This window comes from Mirounga angustirostris, unplaced genomic scaffold (genome assembly GCF_029215605.1).
Source record: "Mirounga angustirostris isolate CCGP_5_RB_7025 unplaced genomic scaffold, mMirAng1.0.hap1 SCAF_9, whole genome shotgun sequence".
Classification (NCBI taxonomy): Eukaryota; Metazoa; Chordata; class Mammalia; order Carnivora; family Phocidae; genus Mirounga; species Mirounga angustirostris.
In genome coordinates, this window is record NW_026991717.1 from 41,924,571 (window position 1) to 41,939,214 (window position 14,644).

Sequence of the window (14,644 nt, forward strand, 5' to 3'; positions counted from 1 at the left end):
CCCGCTGCTTGTGTTCCCTCTCACTGTGTCTCTGTCAAATAAATAAATAAAGTCTTTAAAAAATAAATAAAAATATTAGCATCTTTTAACTATAGTAGATTTATGAAAGCTAAAATACTAATATTGGCACATTCCTGTTAACTGCAGTTCAGACTTTGTTTCACCAGTTTGAAATCGCTAATTGTAACTGTAAGATGGAAATTCAGAAACATTTTATGAATCATTTGTGTAAGTTTTTGACTGCTTTTTCATCTCCCTTCGTAGAACTAATGGCTGAAGAGTAAACCAACATGGCAACTATGGTTCCACCAGTGAAACTGAAATGGCTTGAACACCTCAACAGCTCCTGGATTACAGAGGATAGTGAATCTATTGCTACAAGAGAGGGAGTTGCTGTTCTGTATTCTAAACTGGTCAGCAATAAAGAAGTAGTACCTTTGCCTCAACAAGTTTTGTGCCTCAAAGGACCACAGTTGCCAGACTTTGAGCGTGAGTCTCTTTCAAGTGATGAGCAGGACCACTATTTGGATGCCCTTCTTAGCAGCCAGCTAGCACTAGCGAAGATGGTATGTTCAGATTCCCCATTTGCTGGGGCACTTCGGAAACGACTGCTTGTACTCCAGCGTGTCTTTTATGCACTTTCTAATAAATACCACGACAAAGGCAAAGTGAAACAGCAGCAGCATTCTCCGGAGAGCAGCTCTGGTTCAGCAGATGTCCATTCTGTTAGTGAACGTCCCCGGTCAAGCACTGATGCACTTATAGAAATGGGTGTTCGAACTGGTCTAAGTTTATTATTTGCACTTCTAAGACAAAGTTGGATGATGCCTGTGTCAGGACCTGGTCTTAGTCTTTGCAACGACGTTATTCATACTGCAATTGAAGTTGTCAGCTCTTTGCCTCCATTATCTTTAGCAAATGAAAGCAAGATTCCTCCGATGGGTTTGGACTGCTTATCACAAGTGACAACATTTCTTAAAGGAGTAACTATTCCCAATTCTGGCGCAGACACTTTAGGTCGTAGATTAGCTTCTGAGTTGCTACTTGGTTTAGCAGCTCAGCGAGGCTCTTTGCGGTATCTTCTTGAATGGATAGAAATGGCTTTGGGGGCTTCAGCAGTTGTAAATTCCATGGAGAAAAGCAAACTACTATCAAGCCAGGAAGGAATGATCAGCTTTGACTGCTTTATGACTATATTAATGCAGATGAGGCGTTCTTTGGTATGTACTATAAATCTGTCTTTAATCTGTAATAAACACCTCATTCCTCTTTGGACTTCTTTTATATACTGCTCCCCAATACCAGGAGTTAAGGAGGAAAAGAGTTAACCTTTGTTGAGTGCCTGCTACCAACCAAGTGCTTTATATGTACTGTCTGATTCAATTATCATGTTAATATGTGAGGTAGATATTATTTATCCGTATCTTAAGGATGAAGAAACTGGTAGTTATCCTAAATTTACACATGTATTTGGCAAAAGAATTGGAAGTAAAACATATACTAATTAAATACTTATGGGGCAGATGCTGTGTTAACTAATTCTTACAACCCCTAGTCTGTCTGCAAAGCCCATGTTTTTTCTGACTACTGTATGTGGCTTTTACTGTATTTGTGTTAAATTGATTTATTTTTTCCCATGAAGGCCTACCTTAAAGTAGATAAAATATAATAAAGTAGTAAAATGTAAGTTTATATTATTGTTGGATTTGTAGTTTTCTTTCCATTTGCCTCTTTCATTCTGGGACAAATATACCTAGTCAGAAGGGGTCTCCCTCCATAGCCTCTGTGGTTATACCCTATAATATAGCTCTTTATTGTGGTGAGGGTACCCCAGAAAACTAGATTGCTCTCCACAGAATTCTGGATCTGTTCTGGGGAAGAATCTTGTATATTTGATTTAGTTTGGCTCTCCTAAAGTCACCACAGGCCTATATTAGATTGAATTTAATTAAATCTCAGATTGGCTTTAGGGGAAAGGAATGATTATTAATTGAAATTTACGTTTATTATTCCTTCTTGCACAGTAAGTATTGAAGGTAGCAGTACTGGTAGCAGTAATTATGCTCTTGGTCTCCAGAACCCACATTTCTTTCTTTCTTTTTTTTTTTTTTTAAAGATTTTATTTATTTATTTGACAGAGAAAGAGACAGTGAGAGAAGGGGAGTGGGAGAGGGAGAAGCAGGCTTCCCGCTGAGCAGGGAGCCGGATGCAGGACTCGATCCCAGGGCCCTGGGATCATGAACTGAGCCGAAGGCAGACGCTTAACAACTGACTGAGCCACCCAGGCGCCCCCAGAACCCACATTTCTTATACTTTACAGTGTTGTCTGAGAATTCAGAAAATAGGTATATCCTCTCCTGGTACTCTGGACTCCAACCTGACCTGATCTTCCCTGCCTTAAGTTTCTCTACCCCTGAACAATTGGGACAAAACTTACTCCCAAGCTAGAAGTTAAAGGGAGAGACATATAACCATCAACGGAGTACCTGATGTAAGGCCTAACAAAAATGAATTCAATCCTTTATTTTTATTTACTTGTGTGATTCTTAACTTTCACTAATGATACATATGTAGTAATTGTGTTTGAATGGGAGTCCACAAAATACTCGTTAACTTCTATTTAAATAAAGAGCAGGGAAATAATGTCAATATATATCTCTGAATTCTGAAAATAAACAGCAATAAAAACACCATTGGCCTTTGCCAGTAGGTGTTTATTTAGCACTCACTGTGTGCCAGATACTGTTAGGCACTGAGTTTAAAAGGTAAAAGAGGGGCACCTGGGTGGCTCAGTTGGTTAAGCGTCTGCGTTCAGCTCAGGTCATGATCCCAGGGTTCTGAGATTGAGCCCCACATCACATCAGGCTCTCTGCTCAGTGGGGAGTCTGCTTCTCCCTCTCCCTCTGCCTGCCGCTCCCCCTGCTTGTGCAGTCTTTCTCTCTGTGAAGTAAATAAATAAAATCTTAAAAAAAAAAAAGGTAAATGAGCTTTGTAGCATCTATGCCCTCAGCCAGCTCACAGTTTAAGGAAAGACAGATGCACAAACATTTCAAATAAATGATAATGGGCTGTAGTAGAGGTCTGCAGTGGGAGGAGATGGGACACAGGAGGAGAACTGGAGGGAAGGGGCAGAAAATGCCTTGTGGAGGAAGGATCCCTGAGCTAATTGAAAAGTAGGAAGAGTTTGCCTACAAACATGAAGTCTGTGAGTGTGGGGAGCTGGAGAGGTTTTCAAATGAGAGGACCAGAGTTCACAAAGTGACCAAGGTGTAGGAGAGCAAGCCCCTGGATGGATGGGGTAGAATGGGATGAGTTGAAGCTGCCAAGTAGGCAGGGCCTTGTATCTTGTGCTATGGGGTGTTGAGACTTGTTCCCGTAGGCAGTGAGGAGTCATTGAAGCAATTTTAAGTAGAGTAAAACCAGATAGCAAGAATATATGGAAATGTACTCCATCCAGTCTTACATCCTTGTCAGAATATCTTACAAAGACAAATGTGAAAAAAAAATAAAAGGTATAACATTATTTTTGATGGTAGGTGCTTAAGAGAGGGAGGTAATTAAATGAAGACCTATGAAACCATGAATTTATGTTATCTTAATTTCCACTTATCTTTAGACCATCGAAATTCCTATGTTAAATATATATATGTACTATAAAGTTTATAAAGCTTATAAACTTTATAAAGTTATATATTTAATGTACTATATTTTCCAAAATTTAGTTTCTTTAAAAATACCTATATGTAGTATTGTTTATTTACATTAAGAATTCTCTACAGAATGGGTTTTAGAGAGATTTTTAATCCTTACTGGCTGCGGCTGGAGTAGTCTTACCCTTAACTACGTTATCCCCCCCTTTATCCTTGGGGACTATGTTCCAAGACCCCTAGTAGAAGCCTGAAACTGCAGTTAGTACCAAACCTTATATGTACTATGGTTTTTCCTATACGTACATACCTATGATAAAGTTTAACTTATAAATTAGGCATAGTAAGAGATTAAACACAACAATAATAAAATAGAGCAATTATAACAATATACTGCAATAAAAGTTATGTAAATGTGGTTTCTCTTTCAAAATATCTTATTGTACTGCACTCACGCCTCTTACAATGTGAGATGATAAAATGCCGATGAGATGAAGATGAAGTGAGGTGAATGAATAAGCATTGTTAACCTAGCGTTAGCTACTATTGACCTTCTGACTATATGTCAGAAAGAGGAGCACCTGCTTCTGGATTGCTGTTGACCTCGGGTAGCTAAACCACTCAAAGTGAAACTGTGGATTTGGGGGGGTGGGGAGTACTGTATTGACTATATTGGGAAGAACAGAAATAAGTGACAGTGTTTGAAGGATGTTTTATTGGTTTGGTATTTTTAAATTTAGCAAGAATTTATTAAAGATTTCTTGTATTTTCTTTCTCTGTACACGTGATGCAAATTAATAATTACTGCTACCAGTTTTGAGTTCTTAACTGTACATTAGAAACTGTGCTAAGCATGTTTTACATGTAACTTTAATCTTCCCAACAGCCCTAAGTAATATGGGCATTATTCCTGTCTAAGAATAAGGAGACCTAGCCTTCATTCACACATTCAGTGAGTGATGGAGCCTGGATTTAAACCCAAATCTGTCACTGAAAACTTCATGCAGTTTTCAGCATTTTCCTCCATACTGTGGAAAAGCATGAAAAGAGGGATTCTGATGGCTCTGGTACCAGCTCCTAGGAAGGCATAGCAGGCTGTTGTTACACATCTACTTTTGATTTGGTGATCACTAGAGGTGGCCTTTAAATAATGGAGCCACAGATTACAATTGTGTTTTTCTCAGAAGTAGTGCACAGCTAATTATGGATTTGTAGAGTCTGTGCCCATGAGTATTTGCTGGTATGGCAACACTTTGTATGTCTAGTACTAGTTAATTTTGAACACTCAGCTTCTGGTATGACTCCAGACCTTACAAGTGGCTCTCTATGGCCCTACTACTCAAAAAGTGAGCCTCAGATGGCAGCATTGACATATCCTGGGAGCGTGTTAGAAATGCAGAACCTTAGGCCCCATCTATATTTACTGAATTTGAATCTGTATTTTAACACAGTCTCTAGATAATTTATGTCCACATTAAAATTTGAGAAGCACCACCTTAAACAAATAAAAAGAAAAATTGATTTGGCAGCAGCAGGTTAGTACCTGATACACTAGCCATAAATTAAATAGCCAGCATATTCATTTGTTTCATTTCTTGGGAATCATGTTAATTAAAATAGTTTGAATTGATAAAATCATATAATCTTAAGAGTTAGATGGGATCTTACAGGCATCTAGGCCAACCTCCCTTCCATAGTAGAAGATACACTTTTCTATGATATATCTGCCAGTTTATCATTTAGAATATAAATATTTTTACAGTATAGTATGCATTGAAAAAAGCCACTGATGAAAATTTCACAATTATAGGGTTGCTAAATCAGAGAAGGAACTTGACATTTGTGATCTAAAGATTTAAGGATTTGGGAATTTGAAGGAGCAGTGAGATCAAGTTCACTTTCTGGTTTGTCATTTGTCAATGACAGAATGATTTCTGGTCACAGCCATTGGGCCCTACTCTGGAGAGTCTCCGAGAGGTGCTATGATTCCTCAACTATGATGGGAAGAAGATGCTTTGTTGCTAGTGTAGTCAGGTAGCTACATGAACTGATTTGTGGGACTTCAGTTTTACTGAAACTAAGAAGGAAGGAATGGACTTTCTGCTGCTCTAGTCAAGGTCGTCACTCAAGCTGGCTATGTTCTACTTGCCTGTATCCTCAGGGACAGGTGGGCAAGGCAGCCCTAGGAGAGTAGAATATTTCCGAGGGCCTCCTTTACTGGATATTGGCCACCCAAATAATATGTAATTTGCAAAATTCTGCCTCCTTGTCTGTTTCCAGGTCAAGCCCAAGACTGTTGAATAAAGTCATTGAGGGATTGACACTTAATTTACTGTTTCACTCTATAGCTCCATCTTTTGTAACACTTCTGTGTAAAAGTTGGTTTCATAACCATGTTAGGATTTGATCTTAGTGCTCATACTCATATATACAGTTCCTCAGATATTTCTGTGGAATATTTAAGTGATTTTAATACATGTGTCTCTCTCCTTCTGAAACTGTAGGGTTCATCTGCTGATCGGAGTCAGTGGAGGGAACCAACCAGAACATCTGATGGCTTATGCTCACTCTATGAGGCAGCTTTATGTCTCTTTGAAGAGGTATGTAATAATCATGGCTTTTACATTAAAAATTACTTTGTCATAAAATGCTATAGCATATATTTATCCCTTAAAAATAATTACTCAGTGTTTGGAAAGGATGCAGAAGAAAGTAGCATCAGGGTTTGCCCCTAAAAGTGGAGCTAGGGCGTCTGACATCAGGAATGGGAAAAAGACATACTTTTCAGTGTATATACACTTTTATTCATTTTGAGCTTTGTATCATGTGCAGGTAACTTTAAAAATTTTTAAATAAAAACAGATACAGAAAGACATACAAACAAACGTCAGGCTTAACGAATTATTATAAAATAAATAGCCTTCTAATCTGTACCCAGGTAAAGAAATAAAACTACCAACGATTGTAAATGGCTCTTTCATGTCCTGGTCTTAACCCCTGTCCTTCTCCCCTAAGCAACCACTATCCTGACTTTTAGAGTAATCACTTCCTTGCATTTCTTTATCATTGTGTCACCCAGGTGTGTATTCCTAGGCACTGTAGTGCAGTCTTGCCTATTAAAAAAAAGGGGGGGGGGCGCCCAGGTGGCTCAGTCGTTAAGCATCTGCCTTCGACTCAGGTCATGATCCCCGGGTCCTGGAATTGCCCCGCATCTGGCTCCCCACTCAGCGGGAAGCCTGCTTCTCCCTCTCCCACTCCCCCTGCTTGTGTTCCCTCTCTCATTGTGTCTCTCTCTGTCAAATAAATAAAATCTTAAAAAAAAAAAAGATGTCTTTTAAATCTGTTAATCTGTAGGTTCCCCTCCATTTTTTTCTTTCCCTTCAATGTTTTTGTTCAGAACCTGGGCTTTTTGCTGATTGATTACTCATACTCAGTTCACTGTGTCCTATTTATTTCCTGCAAATTGGCAGGTGGATCCAGAGGCTTAACCTGAGGATTGATGGATCCTAGGTTTGATCCCTTTGGCAAGACTATACATGGTGTTGGTGATGACCATGTTCATCAGTTTCCTTCTGGTTGTCTCTCTTGTTGTGGTATTAGCAACTCTTGATGCTTAATGACTACATTTATTAATTCATTGGTTGCAAAATGGTGATATTTTAATTGTATCATTCCTCTTTTATTTATTCATTGGAATGTTTTTATAAAGATGATTCCCTTATCAACTATTTGGTTACTCTGCTTCAGTTCATATAAGAAAGACTGAATTAAATGCTTGATTATGTCTGTCTAATTTTTAAAAATTTTAACACTGATTTTATATACTAGTGTCCAGTTTAATGAATTGGTCTGTTATCTTCCAAAGTAGACCAGTTGATTTCATTTGAAAAATATCATTATGAACCCATAGACTTAAACCTGTTTGAATTTTAACCCATTAAATTATTATCTATAGTGGAGCTCATATTGTTTCATCTTTGGCCAGTAGTCTTTTTTTTTTTTTTTTAAGATTTTATTTATTTATTTGAGACAGAGAGAATGAGAGAGAGCATGAGAGGAGGAGGGTCAGAGGGAGAAGCAGACTCCCCACCGAGCAGGGGGAGCCCGATGCGGGACTCGATGCCGGGACTCCAGGATCATGACCTGAGCCGAAGGCAGTCGCTCAACCAACTGAGCCACCCAGGCGCCCGGCCAGTAGTCTTTAGAGTAGTCTCTTTAGGGTGGTTCCTGAGTTCTTTTTTTTTTAAAGATGTATTTATTTGAGAAAGAGAGAGTGCAAGCGGGAAGAGGGGCATAGGGAGAGGAGAGAGAATCTCAAGCAGAATCCCTGCTGAGTGTGGAGCCCCACATGGGGCTTGATCCCACGACCCCGAGATCATGACTTGAGCCAAAACCAAGAGTCGGATGCTCAATCAGCTGAGCCACCCAGGCACCCCGTAAGTTTTTTTTTTGGAAGATTTTATTTATTTATTTGAGAGAGAGAGACACAGCGAGAGAGGGAACACAAGCAGGGGGAGTAGAAGAGGGAGAAGCAGGCCTGCCGCAGAGCAGGGAGCCCGATGCAGGGCCCGATCCCAGGACATGACCTGAGCCGAAGGCAGACGCCCAACGACTGAGCCACCCAGGCGCCCCCACTAAGTTCTTTTGATATAGGCCTAATAAACTTTCATAGCTTTCTTGCTCTCTGACACATCAAATTATTCCAGACTATCTGTCTGCATCTGCTTATATTTCAGAGTTATTGGAGGTACCTTTGTCACTTAGTTTTGTTGTGAGTGTTAGGTGTGGATTTGAAGTTTGGCCTTGTAGTTGTTCTGTGTAGTGAATCAGGGTGTTTAGAAAATGACATTGCTGCTGCAGGATTTCTACCCTGTCCCTGCTCCAGTTTTTAAACATACATTTCTAGGCCCTATAAGTAATTTTTTTTTCTCTTGCTCTTTTTTGGGGGATGTGGGTTGGAGGAGGAGAGCTGTGATTTATCATATAAAACTTGTAATAGATCTTTAGATTAAAAAATTCTAACACTCTTGGCCCCACTACCCTCCTTTTGTCTCCAGCAAAATTTCAGATCTTTTATTAGGGACTGGCAGCCTTCACTTACACATATTTTGTATGTTCTCACAACTGTCCTCATGTTCATTGGAAAATGTTTAACACACATGTCATCCTGTTGTTTTGGTTACTATTTAATGATTCTGACTAAAATTATTCTATCCCCTTCCATTTAATGGGCTTTTGAAGATTGACTTTTGAAGGTTTTCCTTCTGTTTTGTTTGAGCAAAAAAACACTACTGCACAGACAAAAGAATTAACAGCTGTAGTCAAGAGGTAATTTTTTTTTTTAACGTAATCTCTACACCCATCATGGGGCTCTAACTCACGACCCCAAGATCCAGAATCACATGCTCTACTGACTGAGCCAGCAAGGTGCCCCCAGAGTTAATATTTTTACTGTATAGAGTTCATATAAGCCAATTAAAAATCCATTAAGCCCTAATAAATAAATGGGCAGAAGTTAGTGGTAAACAAATAAATAGAAAAACTTTAGTTCTGTTATAATAACGAAATGTCAAGTTAAAATAATGCATCCTCTTTTATCCCACTTAAGTTTGCAAAAAATTAAAAGCATAATACTTATTATTGGTATGGATGCAGTGAGACTGGTACTCTCATATAGACGTATTCCTTGGTTAGGGCAACTGGGATGGCCACCCTGGGTCCTGTCCTTTTGGCAGGGTTGTGGGGGACGGCAGGTGGAGAAATGTGGTTTTTAAAAAGCATTATGAATGGCAACAGACTTTACCATTATATTCAACACAGATGGTAAATAAGTGATGATTTTTATTTCATGTATACATAAAATATGCTGCTGGTGATATATAGTAGAACCATTGTGGAAAGCAGTTTGTTATAGTATGTTTCAAGAATCATAAGGTTGTTGTCCTTTTGGGATATAGTAGCCCCGTTTCTGAGCTTCTCTACTTAAAGAGTAATGAAAAATGTAGTCAAAACTATGTTCTTAAAAATGGCTTGTATAGGCTGGCTCAGTCGTTAAGCATCTGCCTTCGGCTCAGGTCATGATCCCAGGGTCCTGGGATTGAGGCCTCCCTCAGGCTGTCTGCTAGGCAGGAAGCCTGCTTCTCCCTCTCCCACTCCCCCTGCTTGTGTTCCCTCTCTTGCTGTCTCTCTCTGTCAAATAAATAAATAAAATCTTTTTTAAAAAATTAAAAAATGGCTTATATAACAAAAAGAATAAATGTCCTATTTAAAAGAAAAGGGTTAGGCGGGTGGAAGGGATGGGGTGGCTGGGTGATGGACATTGGGGAGGGTGTGTGCTATGGGGAGCGCTGTGAATTGTGTAAGACTGATGAACCACAGACGGGTACCCCTGAAACAAATAATACATCATATGTTAATAAAAAGAAAAATAAATAAAAGCGTTAAGTAAACTGGGGTTTTTACATTAGGTGGAAAATTAACAGTTCATTCATGAAGATTAGGTGACTTTTATTTCATCACTTTTCTATATCCACTGTGATAACTATGTTAAAGAATGTGTATATGCAAAATTCTGGAAGAACACAAGTAAAAAAGATAACATTCGTTGTATTAAGGTGATAGGATTATCAATTTTTTTTTTTTTTTAAGTAAACTTTAAAAAGTTCAAGCCCCACAACCCTGAGATCAAGAGTTGCATGCTTTTCTGACTGAGCCAGCCAGGCGCCCCTTCTACTTTGTTAAGTTTTTTTTCTGTAATGCTGTGTGTGCAATAATTATTAGTTAAAAAAAAGTCTTGATTATGTGTCTCCTCCTCCTCAGTTTTGCCACTTTTATTAGTATCTTTTGCAGGAGTAAGTAGTCTAGCCAACTGTATTTAAAATTAGATGTATTGTTTTTAGGTTATTTGAGCAGTTGAGAGTTTTAGAAGTAAGGAAAATAAACAGTAATTTCAGACAACATTTATAAAGCTGTCTCCATTAAGAATGTCTTGCCTATGTTTTGCATGTTTTTAATTTTAATAGGTTTGCAGAATGGCGTCTGATTACTCAAGGACGTGTGCTAGCCCAGACAGTATTCAGACTGGTGATGCCCCCATTGTCTCGGAAACCTGTGAGGTTTATGTCTGGGGGAGCAACAGCAGCCATCAGCTGGTGGAAGGCACACAGGAGAAAATACTGCAGCCCAAACTGGCTCCCAGTTTCTCCGATGCTCAGACTGTGAGTTCTCTGCATATCTTACGCATTGGTAGATGACACGGTTTACTCTAAGTAGTGTTAAGAGGTGTTTGTTTGGTTTTTTAAGTGAGTGAAGATTCTTGTTTGTTATCTATATTGTTTCTTTTTTTTTTTTTTTTAAAGATTTTATTTATTTATTTGACAGAGAGAGAGACACAGTGAGAGAGGGAACACAAGCAGGGGGAGTGGGAGAGGGAGAAGCAGGCTTCCCGCAGAGCAGGGAGCCCGATGCGGGGCTCGATCCCAGGACCTGAAATCATGACCTGAGCCGAAGGCAGACGCCCAATGACTGAGCCACCCAGGCGCCCCTATCTATATTGTTTCTATATACCATGCTGTATCACTTTTTTCATCTTAACAGAAAAAAAAATTTTTATTCCATTTCCCTAATAACATGGTTTCCAAGTTTCAAAAAATTAAATTAGGAGCTGGATTTTTTAAAAGAATTATGAATGACAACAGACTTAACCATTGTATTCAATGCAAATGGTAAATAAGACTAAGCAAAAGCCGGAATTTTCCTTTTGCCAGATTGGCATTTTATTTTCTTATTATGATTACTTTTTATATTTGTAGCTACCTTTTAGCCAAGCTACAACTTTCTATTTTATTACTAGTTTCATTTAAAGTTAGGTTTTTTCCAAATGAATGTAAAATACATTTTGTATGGTCCTTGCCATAATGGACTCTAAGGAATTTATAAGATAATTTTATTCCTTGCCCTTCACCCACGAATTATAAGATGAGGCTAAAACATTTTACTTTGTTGTTTTATTGAATCATGACAGGGTAGATACCCTGAAGAGAGAAAATATGCATTAATTTGAGCTCAAAATAAAGTCACCATGAAAAGGCCATTAATAGTTTTCTTAATTTTCTGTTTAATATCTCTGGAGATTCATGCCATATTCTGCTTTTAAAGACTTCTTTGAACCTCTTTGATAAAACTAGCATTAAATATTTTACTTTGATTCTCACAGAAGCATTTTATTTTACTGTTCTGTTTTTTTGCTTATAGATTGAAGCTGGACAATACTGCACTTTTGTTATTTCTACGGATGGCTCTGTCAGAGCTTGCGGTAAAGGCAGCTATGGGAGACTGGGCCTTGGAGATTCTAATAATCAGTCCACTTTAAAAAAGTTAACATTTGAACCTCACAGGTCCATTAAAAAGGTTTCATCTTCTAAAGGATCTGATGGTCACACCTTAGCTTTTACAACAGAAGGAGAAGTCTTCAGTTGGGGAGATGGTGATTATGGGAAACTGGGACATGGAAATAGTTCAACACAGAAATATCCCAAGCTTATTCAGGGCCCTCTGCAGGGAAAGGTATGTGCTTTCTTTTTGTATTTAAAAGTAATTAGATGTGCTGTGCTATAAGTGATTATATGTTTCAGATTTTGATGTGTTCTTTCTGAAGTTCCCCCCCACCCCCAAATCCTTTTTATATTTTGTATATTTGCCTTATGGTTTACCAAACACTTTCACATACATTACTTAATTTTAATTCTTATAACAACTTTGTTAAGGTAGTTATTGTTCTCATTTCACATGAGGAAACTGAGAATCATCCATTTCACAAATACTTGTTCAGTATCTTCCAAGTGCCAGGCAGTGTTTTAGGCCTTAGACATACAGTAGTGAACAAAACAGACAAGATCCGTGGTCTCATGGAGCTTTTAATCTGTGGATATAGATAATAAGTAAGCACATAAAATAATTTCAAATAATAATAAAGAAAAAATTGAGTAATGTATTAGATACTAACTTGGGTGGGGTGTGATATTAGGTAATGAGATCATAAGGTTGGAGGAGGTGGCATCTTAATAGAAATGAGACATTTAGAGTGGTTAACTCACTTGCCTAAGATCACATACAAATAATTAGCACCATTAGAAACTGAACCTACATCTCCTCTTCTAATTTCTATTTTACCTTTAAAGAAGTGAAGGTATTTCCCTGAACTTATGTGCAATTATACAGGTTCCTCTATTTTAAGATTACATTCTTGCTACAAAAGTTTTTTTATGTAAGACCCTTTTAAAGTTTAAATATTTATATTATACCAGAATTGCAAGTTGGGACACTTTTCCTTCATGGGAGGTTGTCTGACAAGATTGGCTATCAAATGAATTTTACTTTATTATAACTTATAGTATTTTAACTTAGACATTAGCCCCAAAGCAGTGAGCTTTGGAATATTCCACTTGACAGCATCATGGGATACTTGATAAGAGTATGAATATGGGGCTCTAAGGAAATTTTCAGATAAATACTATTTGAAGTTGTATTTTTCTAGTCTTTCTAGCACCTTCTTTATTCCTTAATTCCAATTCTTTAAACATTTTTTTACTTGTATTCCTTTTAATGTCCTATTTTTTAATTTTAATTTTATTTTATTATGTTATATTATATTTTTAATGGAAACATTGCCAATTAAATATAACTTAGTATGAATGTCATAAAGGAAAACTATTCTAAAAAGTAAATTAATAACTTATAGATAAAAATTTCAGAAGTTTTTAGCATATTATCCAGAATGTATTAGGTGCTCAGTATTTGTTTGTTTTTAAATTTTATTTATTTTAGAGAGAGAGAGAGATTGTGCATGAGTTGAGGGGGAGGGACAGAGGGAGAAGCAGACTCCCAGCTGAGCAGGGAGCCTGATGTAGGGCTCGATCCCAGGACCCTGAGATCATAACCTGAGCTGAAGGCAGACACTTAACTGACTGAGCCACCCAGGCATTGCATGGTTCTCAGTATTTTTAATTGAATCTAAATTTTGAATTTTCTAAAGTGAGTTCTAATTTTTGGAGATTGAAAAGATACAGAGTAATTAGTATAGATATTTTTTTTCTGTTAAATCACTATTTTGATCAGTGGTAAAAGCTATGAGTCATCTCCCAATTATGTTGCTCTATACTCTTATTCCCCTGATTCTACTCATCAACTGTACAGCTAATTGAGGGTAAAGAGATACTGCTAAGAGTTTAATTAATATAAGCTTATATACTGCTTAGATCTTTCTGCATTGGTAACAGTCACTATGTTTTTGAGAATTATCCCTATTATGTAATGAGTTTTTCTTGATTAGCCAGGACTGTAGGTTTTATGTTAACATTATATTTTTTTATTGTTCCATGCGTGTTTAGCCCCTGCCAACTCTTTGAGTAAAGACTTGATTCGTGATACAGTATTCTTGCAAGTGATTAGATTGATGTGTTCAGGGCTCCTGCTAACCTTCACAGTGCCTTTGCGTGAATTAAGGAAAGTTATCATCTTCTTCGGGTGGAAGCCAGGTTTCTTGGCTTGGCACACAGAGCAGAGGCTGTATTTCAGCACTTTCATGACCTCAGGCACCCTTGTCCTGGGCACAGCCTCTACAACTGTACATGGCAACTTCTGGATAAGTTGTGAATATCAGTATCTCTGAAGTCTCTGTGCATAAGATCAAATCTGAACTATATGTTTTAGCATATTCATGTTCTTCATCTTGGTGTGCTTTGTGTTCCATGCAGGTAGTTGTTTGTGTGTCTGCTGGGTACAGACATAGTGCTGCTGTCACAGAGGATGGTGAATTATACACATGGGGTGAAGGAGACTTTGGAAGACTAGGTAAGCTTTTTTAAAATTGAAGTCACTCTCACAGAAAAATAGAAATGATGGTTACAGAGAAGCAGTGAGACTAGATTTAATAGGCCAAAAAACTGTTAATTATTTTGTTAGTTTTAGCCCAGAGGAAGACAGTTTTATACTGCGAA

The 14,644-nt window shown here is 37.9% G+C and overlaps 1 protein-coding gene across 12 annotated transcripts in view; it reads left to right on the plus strand.

Annotated features, from left to right (window-relative positions):
- The window catches only part of HERC1 (HECT and RLD domain containing E3 ubiquitin protein ligase family member 1), a 190,223-nt gene that overhangs the window by 43,184 nt on the left and 132,395 nt on the right, over positions 1-14,644 (plus strand). For all 12 annotated transcript variants that reach the window (XM_064570326.1, XM_064570331.1, XM_045899900.3 and 9 more), the window contains exons 2-6: positions 265-1,220; positions 6,152-6,247; positions 10,670-10,864; positions 11,901-12,212; positions 14,402-14,498. In XM_064570326.1, the coding sequence (XP_064426396.1) occupies positions 291-1,220; positions 6,152-6,247; positions 10,670-10,864; positions 11,901-12,212; positions 14,402-14,498 (1,630 nt within the window). In that variant the 5' untranslated portion in view covers positions 265-290. The remainder of the gene's footprint in view (positions 1-264; positions 1,221-6,151; positions 6,248-10,669; positions 10,865-11,900; positions 12,213-14,401; positions 14,499-14,644) is intronic.